The sequence below is a fragment of the Pristiophorus japonicus genome, chromosome 7, assembly GCF_044704955.1.
Source record: "Pristiophorus japonicus isolate sPriJap1 chromosome 7, sPriJap1.hap1, whole genome shotgun sequence".
NCBI lineage: Eukaryota > Metazoa > Chordata > Chondrichthyes > Pristiophoridae > Pristiophorus > Pristiophorus japonicus.
This window is the reverse complement of record NC_091983.1, coordinates 194380304-194398996: the sequence shown is the minus strand read 5'-3', so window position 1 is coordinate 194398996 and position 18693 is coordinate 194380304. Positions and strand designations below refer to the sequence as shown.

The 18693-nt window shown below is 47.2% G+C and overlaps 1 protein-coding gene across 3 annotated transcripts in view; it reads right to left on the bottom strand.

Moving 5' to 3' along the window:
* The window catches only part of LOC139267396 (uncharacterized), a 277107-nt gene that overhangs the window by 151652 nt on the left and 106762 nt on the right, over window positions 1-18693 (bottom strand). For all 3 annotated transcript variants that reach the window (XM_070885663.1, XM_070885664.1, XM_070885665.1), the window contains one exon: window positions 7264-7381. In XM_070885663.1, the coding sequence (XP_070741764.1) occupies window positions 7264-7381 (118 nt within the window). The remainder of the gene's footprint in view (window positions 1-7263; window positions 7382-18693) is intronic.

Sequence of the window (18693 nt, the reverse complement as noted above, 5' to 3'; positions counted from 1 at the left end):
TCAGGGGGGGCAGACAGGCGATTCTGCAGCCGCAGACGTGACTCCAGGATGGTATGTTGCCTCCCTGGTGCCAGGATCAAGGATGTCACCGAGCGGCTGCAAGACATTCTGGAGGGAGAGGGTGAACAGCCAGAGGTTGTGGTCCATATCGGTGCCAATGACATAGGTAGAAAGAGGGACGAGGTCCTGCAGGCAGAGTTTAGGGAGCTAGGAGAGAGTTTAAAAAGCAGGACCTCAAAGGTAGTAATCTCCGGGTTACTGCCGGTGCCATGTGCTAGTGAGTACAGAAATAGGAGGATAGAGCAGATGAATATACAGCTAGAGAGATGGTGCAGATGGGAGGGCTTTAAATTCCTGAGGCATTGGGACCGTTTCTGGGGGGTGTGGGACCTGTACAAGCCGAATGGGTTGCACCTCAACAGAGACAGGACCAATATCCTCACGGGAGGGTTTGCTAGTGCTGTTGGGGAGGGTTTAAACTAGCTTGGCAGGGGGTTGGGAACCGGAGACTAGATTCAGTGGGGAGAGAAGCAAAGCTGGAATTGGGCAGCAGAAAAGTAGAAAGTGAATTTGGAAGACAGTGGAAACAAGGGCTGGAAAATAGACAACAAGGAAGTTTTGCACCACTAAATGGTATATACTTCAATGCAAGGAGTATAGGGAATAAGGCAGATGAGCTGAGAGCACAGATAGACACTTGGGAGTACGGCATTATAGCCATTACTGAGACATGACTGAAAGAAAGGCAGGTATAGCAGCTCAACATTCCTGGTTACAGTATTAATTAAAGAAACAATTACAGCTGTGAGAAGGGATGATATGTTAGAGGGGTCATCAAAGGAAGCCATATGGGTTGAATTGAAGAACAAAAAAGGGGTGATCACATTACTGGGAGTGTACTATATACCCCCAAGCAGTCAGAGAGAGATAGAAGAACAAATATGTGCGCAAATTGCTGCGAAGTGCAAAAACCATAGAGCTGTAATAGTGGGGGATTTCAACTACCCTCATGTTAACTGGGGAAAAAGCAGTGTGAATGGTACAGAGGGTGAGGAATTCCTAAAATGCATTCAGGAGAACTTCTTTAGCCAGTATGTAACAAGCCCAATAAGGGAGGGAGTGGTTCTGGACTTGGCTTTGGGGAATGAAGAGGGGCAGGTGGAAGGGGTATCAGTGGGAGAGCATTTTGGTGCTAGTGATCATAATTCAGTAAGATTTAGGGTAGTTATGGAAAAGGACAAAGGTGGACCAGGAAAAAAAAATCTAAAGCCAAGTTGCTGAGCTAAGATGGGATTTGGCCAAAGTGGACTTGAAATGGTTACTTGATGGTAAATCAGTGTCAGAGCAGTGGGACACATTCAAGGAGGAGACCTGAGGGTACAGAGCAAGTACGTTTCCTTAAAAAAAAGGGTGGGGCTAACAAATCTAGAGCTCCCTGGATGTCAAGGGACATACAGTGTAAGATAAAGTAAAAAAGGGAAGCTTATGACAGATTCTGAGAACTCAATACTGCAGAGATGCTGGAGAAATTTAAGAAATGCAGGGGTGCAATTAAAAAATATATCAGGAAAGCAAAGAGAGAGAATGAATGAGTGTTGGCAAGTAAAATTAGGGAAAACCCAAAGATGTTTTATAAATACATTAAGAGCAAGAGGATAACTAGAGAAAGAGTGGGCCCATTCGAGACCACAAAGAAAATCTGTGTGTGGAAGCAGAAGATGTGGGTATGATTCTTAATGAATACTTTGCATCTGTTTTCATAAAAGAGAGGGATAATGCAGACTTTGCAATAAGGAAGAAGGAGTGTGAAATATTAGATGAGAAAAACATAGTGAGAGAGGAAGTATTTTAAGGGGCTTAGCAGCAGACGACCTATTTGTGACCCCGGCTGGAGGAAAGAAGTTCACCAAGTTGGACCTGACCTCGGCCTACATGACGCAAGAGCTGGAGAAATCTTCGAAAGGCCTCACCTGCATCAACACGCACAAAGGTCTGTTCATCTATAACAGATGCCCGTTTGGGATTCGTTCAGCCGTGGCAATTTTCGAACGGAACATGGAGAACCTGTTAAAGTCGGTTCCACGCACTGTGGTTTTCCAGGACGACATACTGGTCACAGGTCGGGACACCATCGAACACTTGAAGAATCTGGAAGAGGTTCTAAGTCAGCTAGATCGCGTGAGACTCAGGTTGAAATGCTCGAAGTGTGTTTTCCTGGTGCCAGAGGTCGAGTTCTTAGGAAGAAGAATCACAGCAGACAGCATCAGACCCATCGACGCCAAGACGGAGGCCATCAAGACCGCGCTGAGGCCACAGAACGTGACGGAGCTGCGGTCATTCCTGGGACTCCTCAACTATTTCGGTAATTTCCTACCCGGGTTAAGCACCTTGCAAGAACCCCAACATGTGCTACTGCACAAGGGAGGTGACTGGGTATGGGGGAATTCACAAAAGGCTACCTTTGAGAAAGCCAGAAATCTGTTATGTTCAAACAAACTGCTTGTTCTGTGTAACCCATGTAAACAATTAGTGCTAGCATGTGATGCGTCATCATACGGGGTCGGGTATGTATTACAACAGGCTAACTAATCGGGTATTTTGCAATCGGTCGCCTATGCATCTAGGAGTCTGTCCAAGGCCGAAAGGGCCTACAGCATGATTGGAAAAGAAGCTCTGGAGTGTGTTTACGGGGTGAAAAAAATACAGCAGTATCTGTTTGGTCTCAAGTTTGAGCTAGAAACTGACCATAAGCCACTCATATCACTATTCTCAGAGAGCAAAGGGATTAACACCAATGCCTTTGCTCACATCCAAAGATGAGCACTCACGCTGTCAGCATACAACTATGTAATCCGCCACAGACCAGGCACAGAGAACTGCGCTGATGCTCTCAGTCGGCTACCATTGCCCACCATCGAGGTAGAAATGGCACAGCCTGCAGACTTGCTCTTGGTGATGGGTGCATTTAAAAATGAAGTCACCCGTTACGGCCTGCCAGATCAGGACCTGGACCAGCCAGGATCCTTTACTGTCCCTGGTAAAAAACTGTGTCCTCCATAGGAGCTGGTCCAACATCCCAGTGGAAATGCAGGAAGAGATTAAGCCATTCCAAAGGCGCAAAGACGAAATGTCCTTACAAGCGGACTGTCTTTTGTGGGGTAATCGCGTTGTCTTGCCCAAGAAAGGCAGAGAAATGTTCATACGCGACTTACACAGTACCCACCCAGGCATAGTAATGATGAAAGCCATAGCCAGATCCCATGTGTGGGGCTCGGCATCGACTCAGATTTCGAGTCATGCGTGCACCAGTGCAACACTTGCTCTCAGCTGAGCAATGCACCCAGAGAGGCACCACTAAGTTTGTGGTCGTGGCCATCCAAACCGTGGTCTAGGATCTACATTGACTTTGCGGGCCCATTTCTAGGCAAAATGTTCTTGGTTGTTGTGGATGCTTATTCAAAATAGATTGAGTGTGTAATAATGTCTGTAAGCACGTCCACCGCCACCATCGAAAGCCTACGAGCCATGTTTGCCATGCATGGCCTGCCTGATGTCCTAGTCAGCGACAATGGGCCGTGTTTCACAGTGCTGAATTCAAGGAATTCATGACCCGCAATGGGGTCAAGCACGTCACATCTGCCCCATTCAAGCCCGCATCCAACGGCCAGGCAGAACGGGCAGTTCAAACCATCAAGCAAAGCTTGAAATGCGTGTCGGAAGGCTCCCTGCAGACCCGACTGTCCCGAGTCCTGCTCAGCTACCGCAACAGACCCCACTCACTCACCGGGGTTCGCCCAGCCGAGCTGCTCATGAAAAGGGCGCTCAATTCAAGGCTTTCTCTTGTCCACCCTGATCTCCATGATCACGTGGAAGGCAGGCGACATCAACAAAGAATGTTGTCACGCGATATTGAGGTCAATGACCCTGTACTTAATTATGGACATGGTCCCAAATGGCTTGTTGGCACGGTCATAGCCAAAGAAGAGAGTAGGGTGTTTCAGGTCAGATTGGCCAATGGACTAACGTGCAAAAAGCATTTGGACCAAACCAAATTGCGGTTCACTAACAGCTACGAGCAACCGGAAGAGGACACCACCAACTTTGACCCTCCAACACACACACAAGTGGCAACCGACATCACGGTTGACCACGAAGCCGAACTCACCATCCCTAGCAGCCCGGCAAGGCCAGCTGCCCAGCAGCCCAGTGAAGAACCAACCAACTCACCCACACCTGTATTTGTACCGAGACGATCGACAAGGGAGCGAAAAGCCCCAGATCGTCTCACCCTGTAAATAAGTGTACTATTGATGTTGGGAGGGAATGATGTTATGTATGTCACCCTTGGCAACCTGTATCACCACCACCACCAGAGGGCCTACCTGTTGGCGTCCCAAGGGATCCCAGCATCCCTTGGGAGCACTGTATATAAGCAGGCCTCCCACGCTGTAGCCCATTCTGGAGTTTAATTAAAGGAGCTAAGGTCACACTTACTCATTGCATACAGTACTCAGTTTCATCCTTTATTATGAGCGTAACAGGTGTGATACCAGAGGACTGGAGGACTGCTAATGTTGTACCTGTGTTTAAAAAGGGAGAAAGGGATAGACCGAGTAATTACAGGCCAGTCAGCCTAACCTCAGTGGTAGGAAAATTATTGGAAAAGATCCTGAGGGACAGGATAGATCTTTATTTGAAACGACGTGGACTAATCAAGGACAGTCATCATGGATTTGTTAAGGGAAGGTCGTGTCTAACTAACATGATTGAATTCGTCATGGTAACTAGGAGGGTCGATGAGGCCAGTGCGTATGATGTAGCGTATATGGATTTTAGCAAAGCTTTTGATAAGGTCCCACATGGCAGACTGGTCATGAAAGTAAAAGTCCATGGGATCCAGGACAAAGTGGCAAGTTGGATCTAAAATTGGCTCAGAGGCAGGAAGCTAATGGTAATGGTTGATGGGTGTTTTTGTGACTGGAAGGCTATATCCAGTGGGGTTCCACATGGCTCAGTGCCTTTTGTGGTATATAACAATGATTTGGACTTGAATGTTGGGGGTATGATTGAAAAGTTTGCAGATGACTCTAAAATAGGCTGTGTGGTTGATAATGAAGAAGAAAGCTGCAGACTGCAGGAAGATATCAATGTACTTGTCAGGTGGGCGGAACAGTGGCAAATGGAATTCAACCCGGATAAGTGTGAGGTAATGCATTTGGGGAGGTCTAACAAAGCAAGGGAATGCACATTAAATGGTACGACACTAAAATGTGTAGAGGAACAATGGGACCTTGGAGTGCAGGTCCACAGATCCCTCAAGGTAGCAGGCCAGGTAGATAATGTGGTTAAGAAGGCATATGGAATACTTGCCTTTATTAGTCGAGGCATGGAATACAAGAGCAAGGAGGTTATACTTAAACTGTATAAAACCCTGGTTAGGCCGCAGCTGGAGTACTGTGTGCAGTTCTGATCACCACATTACAGGAAAGATGTCATTGCACTGGAAAGGGTGCAGAGGAGATTTACAATAATATTGCCTGGACTAGAGAATTTTGGCTATGAGGAAGGATTGGAGATGCTGGGTCTGTTTTCTTTGGAACAGAGGAGGCTGAGGGGAGACCTGATTGAGGTGAATAAAATTATGAGGGACCTGGATAGAATGGATAGGAAGGACCTGTTTCCTTTGGCAGAAGGGTCAACAAGCAGAGGGCATAGATTTAAAGTAATTGGGGGAGGTTTAGAGGAGATATGAGGGGTAATTTCATTACCCAGAGGGTAGTGGTGGTCTGGAACTCACTGTCTGAAAGGGTGGTAGAGGCAGAAACCCTCACCACATCTAAAAAATAATTGGATGTGCACTTAAAGTGCCGTAACCTACAGGACTATGGACCAAGAGCTGGAAAGAGCTGGGATTAGGCTGGATAGCTTTTGGTCGGCCGGCATGGACATGATGGGCTGAAATGGCCTTCTTCCGTGCTGTAAATTTCTATGATTTTTTGATTCTAAATCAGGAGTACTCTCCACTTGCCTGGATGTGTGCAGTTCCAACAACATTCAAGAAGCTCAACACCATCCAGGACAAAGCATCCTGCTTAATTGGCACCCCATCCACTACCTTAAACATTCACTCCCTTCACCACCAGCGCACCACGGCTGCAGTGTGTACCATCTACAAGTTGCACTGCAGCAACTTGCCAAGGCTTCTTCAGCAGCACCTCCCAAACCCGCGACCTCTACCAGCTAGAAGGATAAGGGCAGCAGGCGCATGGGAACACCGCCAGCTGTGTGGTGGAGGTACTCCTACAGTTCTGCTAGGGCGGGAGTTCCAGGATTTTGACCCTGTGACGATGAACTAACGGCAATATATTTCCAAGTCAGGATGGTGTGTGACTTGGAGGGGAACTTGCAGGTGGAGGTCCCATGCACCTGCTGCAGTGCATCTTGTAGATGATTCACACTGCAGCCAATGTTGCATCGGTGGTGGAGGGACTGAATGTTTAAGATGGCGGATGGGGTGCCAATCATGCGGGCTGTTTTAGCCAGGTTGATGTCGAGCTTATTGAGTGTTATTGGAGCTGCACTCATCTCGGCAGGTGGAGAATATTCCATCACACTCCTGACTTGTGTCTTGTAGATGGTGGAAAGTCTTTGGGGTGTCAGGAGGCGAGTCACTCGCCACAGAATCCCAGCCTCTGACCTGCTCTTGTAGTCACAGTATTTATGTGGCTGGTCCAGTTAAGTTTCTGGTCAATGGTGATCCACAGCGTGTTGATGGTGGGGAATTTGGTGATGGAATTCCGATTAAATGTTATGGGGAGGTGGCTAGACTCTCTTTTGTTGGAGATAGTCATTGCCTGAAACTTGTGTCGCGCAAATATTACTTGCCACTTATCAGCTCAAGCCTGAATGTCGTCCAGGTCTTGCTGCATGTGGGCATAGACTGCTTCATTATCTGAGCTTGAATTCTGTATTTGTATAATAATTGTTGATTGTGTCTAAATTAATGCTTTTTTATCTTTCCTTTTTAGTGAGATTCCAAAGCCTTATACTTTAAAAGTTTATAAAGTGGAAGCAGAACAAAGGGTAAAAGATAAGCCTTGTGAATTCTACAGTAGAAAATTTAAAACATGAAGTTCAGCAGAAAGCTAGGATCTAAGAAAGGAAAACAAAAAAGCATGATGGTTAAAATGTACTGCCATATTTGCATTTACGAAGATAGGAGTCCCAACTCCAAAAAAATTGTTTAAAAAAAATAAAACAAACCTTTTCCTCCAGGGTTTTAAACATAATAAGCACTTCAGAATGGTGAGGAATGAACCACAGAGTAAGGAACGTTTTTCCATCTGTGGATAATAAACTGCGAGGACGGTGATGGAGTTTCCTGAATTGAAAATAGACACTTATTGATGCTAAAGTATTATACAGTCACATTAGATGCATACTTTGCATAGTGGTATTTAAGATCACTGTCCTCGAACATTTTAATCTGCTGGTACTTGGTAAATGTTAGGTTATCCACATTATTACAGCTGCTGATTCTTAATATGTCCCTGCGGTTCAGCTGTGCACAGAATAAAACAGAGAGACGTTCTTTGTTCAACATTGATCTAAAATAATTCTGACGAAAGGTCATCGACCTGAAACGTTAACTCTGTTTCTCTCTCCACAAATGCTGCCTGACCTGCGTTTTTTTTAATTTCTAAAGTAATTATATTGAAACTTAAGATGCTAAGCACAGAGGGAGGAAATGATGCAACTCCTCGCACAATGAGTTCTTGCTTTCATCCATGTGACCTAGGAGGGGCCAATGGTAATCAAAGTCCCATGTTGGGAGGTGAAAGGACAGGAAGAGGAGAAATGACACCGTCAGTGACCGTAGACAGTAAGCGCACCTGCTAATGGCCGACTCAACAGTGGCAGAAGCCTGGGAACAGGTTGCCTGTTCGATTTGTCCATCAGGGAATTGTGTGTAACTGCTGAAAGAGAAATATAATTTACAAATATGTGGAGAAAGAAACACTAATTTGAATATTGGATATATTTCCATTATAGCTTTTGAGGATGATGGTGTGAAAAGAATCCATTGCTGGAAATATGCTGGCTACAATCAGATAGTTAAGAGTGGAACTAAGTAAGGCGCTGGAGGAGAAGGGTGTGATCGAGTGTATCAAAAGCAACAGAGAGGTCGAGGAGGAGGGAGAATGTGCCATGACCACAACCACATGGCATTGTTGCTTATGTTCATCATTTCAGAACTCTAATAAATATGGAAAATTCGGTGTATATTATTTGCAAATACTACTTGTTCAAACAAATAGGTAAAAAAAAAATTAGAAATGGTCATTCCAATAGCATGCTCAATGAAACTTTATATTTAATGTGATTGAGCTGTCATTTGATACCCCAAAGGAAGTGTGTTTTACACAACTGAACTGAGAAAATATTAACCGCTACACAGAAACTGATAATGCTCCATTCTACATGCTCCATTGATTGGCACTACACAGCATACTAGATACCTATTCAAGTAATGGTACTTTTCTAGCTAGACAACAACATCTTATATAGTGCCTTTAACATAGTAAAATGTTCCAAGGTGCTTCACAGAAGTATTATTAAACAAAATTGAACACCAAGCAACATAAAGAGAGAGGTGACCAAAAGTTTGGTCAAAGAACTAAGGAGCATCTTAAAGGAGGAGAGGAAGCAAGGCAGAGAGGTTTAGGGAGGGAATTCCAGAGCTTAGGGCCTTGAAAGCTGAAGGCAAGGCCGCCAATGGTGAAGCGAAGGAAATCGGGGGAGGCCCAAGAGGCCAGAGCAGTGAATGTCAGCAGGTTGTTCGAAGCTGGTGGGACATCATGACTGAGCCCGAACCTGTCCTGACCCAATGGCAGCAATGGTGAGACCTAGTTGATTTTTTCCTTTCGTAACACAGGAGCATTGAGACCAACTATAGGATCCAAAACATCACTCTAGGTGAGATCAACTACCTCAGCACAGACCAGGGATTAAAGGCAGCCTCCTGGTGTGTACAGCTACTGTGCAGGGCATTTAGCTACTGAGTCACCAGGGAGCCAGATTCTCATTTTGAACAGAATCTCTCCATCTTCTATGAATCACAAGCAAAATTGTTGACAAAATGGCTCATTTTTGGAACTGCTCCATATAGAATACAAGACATGTACCAGCATGTAGTTGTGTCATTCCTATGGATTGGAGTCGGAGAGACGGGAGTTCGGGGCGTTGGTGAGGCCTATAAAGGCCCAGCAGCAGAGGAGAGGCAGCAGCAGTCGGAGAGGTGGGAGTTCGGGGCGTTGGTGAGGCCTATAAAGGCCCAGTGGCAAAGCAGAGGCGGCGGCAGTCGGAGAGGCGGGAGTTCAGGGCATTGGTGAGGCCTATAAAGGCCCAGCAGTAGAGGAGAGGCGGGAGTTCGGGGCATTGGTGAGGCCTATAAAGGCCAGCTGGTGCAGCTGCAGCGAGGAGAGAAGGCAAAAAAGAAGTAGAAAGAAATCGAAAGGTGACCTCACAGCCAAGGGGATAAGTGATTGGCAGGTGATTGGTAAGTAGCTTTTCTTATTTCTTTTTTCTTTATCAGTAAGTAACCTTTAGCATTGTTGTTGCAAAAATAAGAGTTAAGTCATGGCAGGACAGCTCGGACACGTGTTATGCTCCTCCTGTACCACGTGGGAAGTCAGGGATGCTTCCGGTGTCCCTGACGACTACGTGTGCGGGAAGTGCATCCGTCCCCAGTTTCTGACGGACCGCATTGCCGCACTGGAGCTGCGGGTGGATTCACTCTGGAGCATCCACGATGCTTAGAATGACGTGAATAGCATATTTAACGAGTTGGTCTTACCGCAGGTAAAGGGTACACAGCCAGATAGTAAATGGGTGACCAACAGAAAGAGCAGTGCAAGGAAGGTAGTGCAGGGGTCCCCTGCGGTCATCCCCCTGCAAAACAGATACACCGCTTTGGGTACTGTTCAGGGGGATGACTCATCAGGGGGGAGTAGCAGCAGCCAAGTTCATGGCACCATGGGTGGCTCTGCTGCACAGGAAAAAGAGTGGGAGAGCTATAGTGGTAGGGGATTCGATTGTAAGGGGAATAGATAGGCGTTTCTGCAGCCACAACCGAGACTCCAGGATGGTATGTTGCCACTCTGGTGCAAGGATCAAGGATGTCTCGGAACGGGTGCAGGACATTCTGAAAAGGGAAGGTGAACAGCCAGTTGTCGTGATGCATATAGGTACCAACGATATAGGTAAAAAACGGGATGAGGTCCTACAAGACAAATTTGGGGAGCTAGGAGATAAATTAAAAAGTATGACCTCAAAAGTAGTAATCTCAGGATTGCTACCAGTGCCACATGCTAGTCAGGGTAGGAATCGCAGGATAGCTCAGATGAATCGTGGCTTGAGGAGTGGTGAAAAAGGGAGGGATTCAAATTCCTGGGACATTGGAACCGGTTCTGGGGGAGGTGGGACCAGTACAAACCGGACAGTCTGCACCTGGGCAGGACCGGAACCAATGTCCTAGGGGGAGTGTTTGCTAGTGTTGTTGGGGAGGAGTTAAACTAACATGGCAGGGGGATGGGAACCTATGCAGCGAGACAGAGGGAAATAAAAAGGAGGCAGAAGCAAAATATAGAAAGGAGAATAGTAAAAGTGGAGGGCAGAGAAACCCAAGGCAAAAAACAAAAAAGACCACATTACAGCAAAATTCTAAAGGGGCAAAGTGTATAAAAAAGACAAGCCTGAAGGCTCTGTGCCTCAATGCGAGGAGTATTCGGAATAAGGTGGACGAATTAACTGCGCAGACAACAGTTAACGGATATGATGTAATTGGCATCACGGAGACATGGCTCCAGGGTGACCAAGGCTGGGAACTCAACATCCAGGGGTATTTAACATTTAGGAAGGATAGATAGAGAGGAAAAGGAGGCGGGGTGGCATTGCTGGTTAAAGAGGAAATTAATGCAATAGTAAGAAGGGACATTAGCTTGGATGATGTGGATTCGGTATGGATGGAGCTGCGGAATACCAAAGGGCAGAAAACGCTGGTGGGAGTTGTGTACCGACCTCCAAACAGTAGTAGTGAGGTTGGGGACATCATCAAACAAGAAATAAGGGATGTGTGCAATAAAGGTACAGCAGTTATCATGGGCGACTTTAATTTACATATCGATTGGGTTAACCAAACTGGTAGCAATCCGGTGGAAGAGGATTTCCTAGAGTGTATTAGGGATGGCTTTCTTGACCAATATGTCGAGGAACCAACTAGAGAGCTGGCCATCCTAGACTGGGTGATGTGTAATGAGAAGGGACTAATTAGCAATCTTGTTGTCATTAATATAACCACAATGCAGCACCACTGTATTACTGTATACACTCAACCTAGATGCACACCTTGATCACAAGGGGTGAACTTGTGGGAGACACTCCTTACCTGATCACACAGGTATAAAAAGGGAGGTCCCACGCAGGGTCATCGTCTTTGGAGTCCTGTGAATAAAGAGTTCAGGTCACTGAGTGACCTTGTCCCCAGAATGTGCCTCGTGTGGTTTCATACTGTAGAGTAAGGACTTTACGTTGGCGACGAGAAACGGGAATTCACGACCCACGAGAATGGCCACCGGTAGCACAGAGGAACGGTACTGTGTTGGGGAAGACTGGGACGATTTTGTCGAAAGGCTTCAGCAAAGCTTCATTACGAAAGAATGGCTGGGGGATGCAGTGACCGACAAGCGAAGGGCTCATCTTTTGACCAGCTGCGGACCAAAGACTTACGCGCTCATGAAGGACTTACTAGCACCCGAAAAGCCGGCGGACAAAACCTTTGAAGAACTTAGCAAATTGATCGGGGAGCACCTCAAACCGGCGAGTAGCATACATATGGCCCGACACAGATTCTACACTCACCGACGTCATGAAGGACAGAGCATACCGGACTTTGTAGCGGACCTCCGGCGTTTGGCCAGCCTCTGTAAGTTCACAGAAGCCTGCAGGGGGGAGATGCTGAAGGACTTCTTTATCGAGGGCATCGGTCATGCGGGAATTTTCCGCAAATTAATTGAGAACAAGGATTTGACCTTGGAAGTGGCGGTGTTGATAGCTCAAACTTTCATGGCGGGGGAGGAAGAGACGAAAATAATATACGCGCGCAATTCTGCCTCTAACGCGGCGATGGATCAGGGAGTCAACATCATCAATGCGACTCAGCGCCCCGCAGGCAGGCAGGGGCAGTCCGACACTCCCCAGGCAGCAATAGACCCCAGAGTAGGACTTCAACAGAGACAATGGCAGGCTGAACGGACATTCACACAATCACAGTGGACAATACGGCCCGGGATGGGGCCATTGACATCCACTAATAGGGTACTTAAGAGCAGTCAAAGGGACAGTCAGCGCGGAATGCCTGGCCATAGTCCCTTTGTTCCCAACAATGGAAACTTTAACTCATGCTGGAGGTGTGGGGGAAAACACTCAGCTAGATCTTGCAGATTTCAACAGTTCGTCTGCAGGAACTGCAATCTCAGTGGCCACTTAGCTCGAATGTGCAGGAAGTCTGCAACCAGACTAATATATGAGGCGGATGGACCAGAAAAGGGTTCTTTGAGGCAGGATGACTTTTGGGGCAAATCGATGGACGCCGAGGTTCAGCGGGTCCATGTGGCGAATATTCACAGTTCATACACCAAAACGCCACCAATGATGATGAGGGTTTTATAAAACGGTATCCCAGTACGCATGGAGCTGGACACTGAGGCCAACCAGTCACTCATGGGCGTTCAGCAATTTGAGAAGCTATGGCCACTTAAAGCCAGTAGACCCAAATTAGCATGTATTGAGACACAATTACGGACTTACACTAAAGAAATCATTCCGGTGCTAGGCAGTGCAATGTTGGCTGTCACACACAATAGGTTAGTGAATCGGCTGCCGCTCTGGTTTGTCCCGGGCAATGGTCCAGCACTGTTGGGAAGGAGCTGGTTAGCCGAGATGAACTGGAAATGGGGGGGAAGTTCACGCAATGTCATCTGTGGAGCGAAGTTCGTGCTCACAAGTCCTACAACAATTTGATTCACTATTCCGCGTCGGGACTTTCAAAGGCACTAAAGTAGTGATACACATCACCCCGGATGCCAGGCCAGTGCACCACAAAGCCAGAGCAGTGCCGTATGTGATGCGAGAAAAGATCGAGAGCAAATTGGACCGGCTGTTGAGAGAGGGCATCATCTCGCCTGTTGAATTCAGCGACTGGGCGAGCCCCATTGTTCCCATCCTAAAAGTGGATGGTTCTGTCAGGATCTGTGGCGACTACAAGGCCACCATCAAACGGGTATGCTTACAAGATCAATACCCGCTCCCGAGAGTGGAAGACCTCTTCGCCATGCCGGCAGGCGGCAAGTTGGACCTCACTTCAGCCTATATGACCCAGGAACTGGCCAAAGAATCCAAACTACTGACCACCATCACCACGCACAAGGGACTGTTCATTTATAACAGGTGCCCGTTTGGCATTCGATCAGCGGCCGCGATTTTTCAACGAAACATGGAAAGCCTGTTTAAATCCATTCCTGGAACGATCGTATTCCAGGACGACATCCTCATCACGGGTCAAGACACCGAGGAACACCTCCACAACCTGGAGGAGGTGCTACGCTGACTGGAGCGGGTAGGCCTGCGACTCAAGAAGTCTAAATGTGTGTTCTTAGCTCCTGAGGTTGAGTTTCTGGGTAGGAGGGTTGCTGCAGATGGGATTCGGCCCACCGAATCCAAAACAGAGGCGATTCGACGATTACCCAGGCCCTGCAACACATCGGAGTTGCGTACATTCCTGGGACTGTTGAACTATTTCGGGAACTTTCTGCCGAACTTGAGCACGTTGTTGGAGCTGCTACACGTGCTCCTGCGTAAGGGTTGCGATTGGTTTTGGGGGGACTGTCAGGAACGGGCTTTTGATCGGGCGCGAAACCTACTTTGTTCAAACAAGTTGTTGACCCTGTACGACCCCTGTAAAAAATTGGTTCTGACATGTGATGCATCGTCCTATGGGGTTGGGTGCGTGTTGCAGCAGGGCAATGCTGAGGGTCAACTACAACCTGTGGCTTATGCCTCCAGGTCGCTCTCTCAAGCAGAACGGGGATATGGGATGGTCGAGAAGGAAGCGCTTGCATGTGTCTATGGTGTAAAAGAAAATGTATCAGTACCTCTTAGGTAGGAAGTTTGAATTAGAGACGGACCACAAGCCATTAACATCCCTATTGTCAGACAGCAAGGCTATCAATGCCAATGCATCAGCTCGCACACAGCGATGGGCTCTCACGCTGGCTGCTTATGACTACTCCATCCGACACCGGCCTGGCACTGGAAATTGCGCTGATGCGCTCAGCAGGCTTCCACTGGTCACCACTGAGGGGGCAGCGGAGCAAAGCGCCGAGATGGTCATGGCTGTCGATGCCTTTGACAGCGCAGGCTCTCCCATCACAGCCCACCAGATCAAAATCTGGACAAACAGAGATCCCCTCCTCTCCCTGATTAAGAAATGTGTCCTGACTGGGGATTGGGTGCCCGCACACGGAGCATGCCCTGAGGAGGTCAGACCATTCCACAGACGGATGGATGAGCTCTCCATCCAAGCCGACTGCCTACTATGGGGCAGCCGGGTAGTTATGCCCCAGAAGGGCAGGGAGGCATTCATCAGGGAACTCCACAACGAGCACCCAGGCATTGTGCTGATGAAGGCCATTGCCCGGTCACATGTTTGGTGGCCTGGAATTGATTCAGACCTGGAACACTGTGTTCGTAGGTGCACGACGTGTGCCCAGCTGGGTAATGCCCCCAGGGAGGCCCCGCTCAGCCCATGGCCCTGGCCCACCAGGCCATGGTCACGCATTCATGTTGACTACGTGGGCCAGCTCATGGTGCAAAGATGTTCCTTATTGTGGTAGATGCATACTCGAAATGGATCGAGTGCATCATTCTGAATTCATGCACATCATCCACCACCGTGAAAAGCCTACGTGCGATCTTTGCAACCCATGGCTTTCTGGACATCCTGGTTAGTGATACTGGCCCATGTTTCACAAGCTACGAATTCCGAGAGCTTATGTCAGGCAATGGCATCAACCACGTCAGGACTGCACCGTTCAAGCCGGCCTCCAATGGCCAGGCGGACCGTGCGGTCCAAATCATTAAGCAAGGTATGCTCAGGATTCAAGGACCCTCCCTACAATGCTGCCTATCGCGTCTCCTGATGGCCTATAGACCCCGACCGCACTCGCTCACGGGGGTCCCGCCCGCAGAGCTACTAATGAAACAGACACTCAAAACTCGGTTGTCCCTCATTCACCCAGCCTTGACCGACATAGTTGAGGGCAACCGCAAGCCACAAAACGAGGACCATGATCGTAATTCGAGGGGGAGATGTATATAAATAAATTATCCTGTATTCATCCTCAATCACGCCATGGGGCCCAAATGGCTTGAGGGCACTGCAATTGACAAAGAGGGGAACAGGGTCATCGTGGTAAAATTCAACAATGGTCAGATATGCTGTAAGCATCTGGACCAAGTAAAAAAAAGGTTCAGCATCGACAGGGAGGAACCTAAAGACGACCATGAGATGGAGCTCACAACACCGCCAGTGAACGAGCAACAAGAGCAATCAGAAGAATGCACAGTCCCTGCAGTCAGCCCAGACAGACCGGAATCACCACAAGTGACAGACACTCATGTCAGTGTCCAACAACCAGAGCCCTAACTGCGGCGCTCCACGAGGGAGTGTAGACCACCTGAAAGCTATGATCCTAATAAGACTTTGGGGGGGCGGGGGGGGGAGGTGATGTCATGTATGTAACCACAATGTAACACCACTGTATTACTGTATACACTCAATCTAGATGCACACCTTGACCACAAGGGTGAACTTGTGGGAGACACTCCTTACCTGATCACACAGGTATAAAAAGGGAGGTCCATGCAGGGTCATCGTCTTTGGAGTCCTGTGAATAAAGAGTTAAGGTCACAGAGTGACCTTGTCCCCAGAATGTGCCTCGTGTGGTTTCATGCTGTAGAGTAAGGACTTTACACTTGTGCGAGGCCCCTTGGGGAGGAGTGACCATAATATGGTAGAATTCTTTACTAAGATGGAGAGTGACACAGTTAATTCGGAAACTAGGGTCCTGAACTTAAGGAAAGGTAACCTCGATGGTTTGAGGCGTGAATTGGCTAGAATAGTCTGGCAAAGGATATTTAAAGAGTTGATGGTGGATAAGCAATGGCAAACATTTAAAGATCACATGGATGAACTTCAGCAATGGTACATCCCTGTCTGGAGTAAAAATTTTACGGGGAAGATGGCTCAACCGTAGCTAACAAGGGAAATTAAGGATAGTGTTAAAACCAAGGAAGAGTGATATAAATTGGCTAGAAAAAGCAACAAACCTGAGGACTGGGAGAAATTTAGAATTCAACAGAGGAGGACTATGGGTTTAATTAAGACGGGGAAAATAGAGTACGAGAGGAAGCTTGCAGGGAACATAAAAACTGACTGTAAAAGCTTCTATAAATAGGTGAAGAGAAAAAGATTAGTGAAGACACACATAGGTCCCTTGCAGTCGGATTCAGGTGAATTTATAATGGGGAACAAAGAAATGGCAGACCAATTGAACAAATAATTCGCTTCTGTCTTCACGAAGGAAGACACAAATAACCTTCCGAATGTACTAGGGGACAGTGGGTCTAGTAAGAAGTAGGAACTGAAGGATATCCTTATTAGGCAGGAAATTGTGTTAGGGAAATTGATGGGATTGAAGGCCGATAAATCCCCGGGGCCTGATAGTCTGCATCCCAGAGTACTTAAGGAAGTGGCCCTAGAAATAGTGGATGCATTGGTGATCATTTTCCAACATTCTATCGACTCCGGATCAGTTCCTATGCACTGGAGGGTAGCTAATGTAACACCACTTTTTAAAAAAGGAGGGAGAGAGAAAATAAGTAATTATAGACCGGTTAGCCTGACATCAGTAGTGGGGAAAATGTTGGAATCAATTATTAAGGATGAAATAGCAGCGCATTTGGAAAGCAGTGACAGAATCGGTTCAAGTCAGCATGGATTTATGAAAGGGAACTCATGCTTGACGAATCTTCTGGAATTTTTTGAGGATGTAACTAGCAGAGTGGACAAGGGAGAACCAGTGGATGTGGTGTATTTGGACTTTCAAAAGGCTTTTGGCAAGGTCCCGCACAAGAGATTGGTGTGCAAAATCAAAGTGCAAGGTATTGGGAGTAATGTACTGACGTGGATAGAGAACTGGTTGGCAGACAGGAAGCAGAGAGTCGGGATAAACGGGTCCTTTTCAGAATGGCAGGCAGTGACTAGTGGAGTGCCGCAGGGCTCAGTGCTGGGACCCAGCTATTTACAATATACATTAATGATTTAGACAAAGGAATTGAATGTAATATCTCCAAGTTTGCAGATGACACTAAGCTGGGTGGCAGTGTGAGCTGTGAGGAGGATGCTAAAAGGCTGCAGGGTGGCTTGGACAGGTTAGGTGAGTGGGCAAATGCATGGCAGATGCAGTATAATGTGGATAAATGTGAGATTATCCACTTTGGGGGCAAAAACGCGAAGACAGAATATTATCTGAATGGTGGCAGATTTGGAAAAGGGGAGGTGCAACGAGACCTGGGTGTCATGGTTCATCAGTCATTGAAAGTTGGCATGCAGGTACAGCAGGCAGTGAAGAAGGCAAATGGCATGTTGGCCTTCATAGCTAGAGGATTTTTGTATAGGAGCAGCGAGGTCTTACTGCAGTTGTATAGGGCCTTGGTGAGGCCACACCTGGAATATTGTGTTCAGTTTTGGTCTCCTAATCTGAGGAAGGACGTTCTTGCTATTGAGGGAATGCAGCAAGGGTTCACCAGACTGATTCCCGGGATGGCAGGACTGACATATGAAGAAAGACTGGATCAACTAGGCTTATATTCAATGGAATTTAGAAGAATGAGAGGGGATCGCATAGAAACGTATAAAATTCTGACGGGACTGGACAGGTTAGATGCGGGAAGAATGTTCCCGATGTTGGGGAAGTCCAGAACCAGGGGACATAGTCTTAGGATAAGGGGTAGGCCATTTAGGACTGAGATGAGGAGAAACTTCTTCACTCAGAGAGTTGTTAACCTGTGGAATTCCCTGCCGCAGAGAGTTGTTGATGCCAGTTCATTGGATATATTCAAGAGGGAGTTAGATATGGCCCTTATAGCTAAGGGAATCAAGGGGTATGGAGAGAAAGCAGGAAAGGGGTACTGAGGGAATGATCAGCCATGATCTTATTGAATGGCGGTGCAGGCTCGAAGGGCCAAATGGCCTACTCCTGCACCTATTTTCTATGTTTCTATGTTTCTATGGAGGGTAGCTAATGTAACCCCACTTTTTAAAAAAGAAGGGAGAGAGAAAACAGGGAATTATAGATCGGTGAGCCTGACATCGGTAGTGGGGAAAATGTTGGAATCAATTATTAAAGGTGTAATAGCAGCGCATTTGGAAAACAGTGACAGGATCGGTCGAAGTCAGCATGGATTTATGAAAGGGAAATCATGCTTGACAAATCTTCTAGAATTTTTGAAGATGTAACAAGTAGAATGGACAAGGGAGAACCAGTGGATGTGGTGAATTTGGACTTTCAAAAG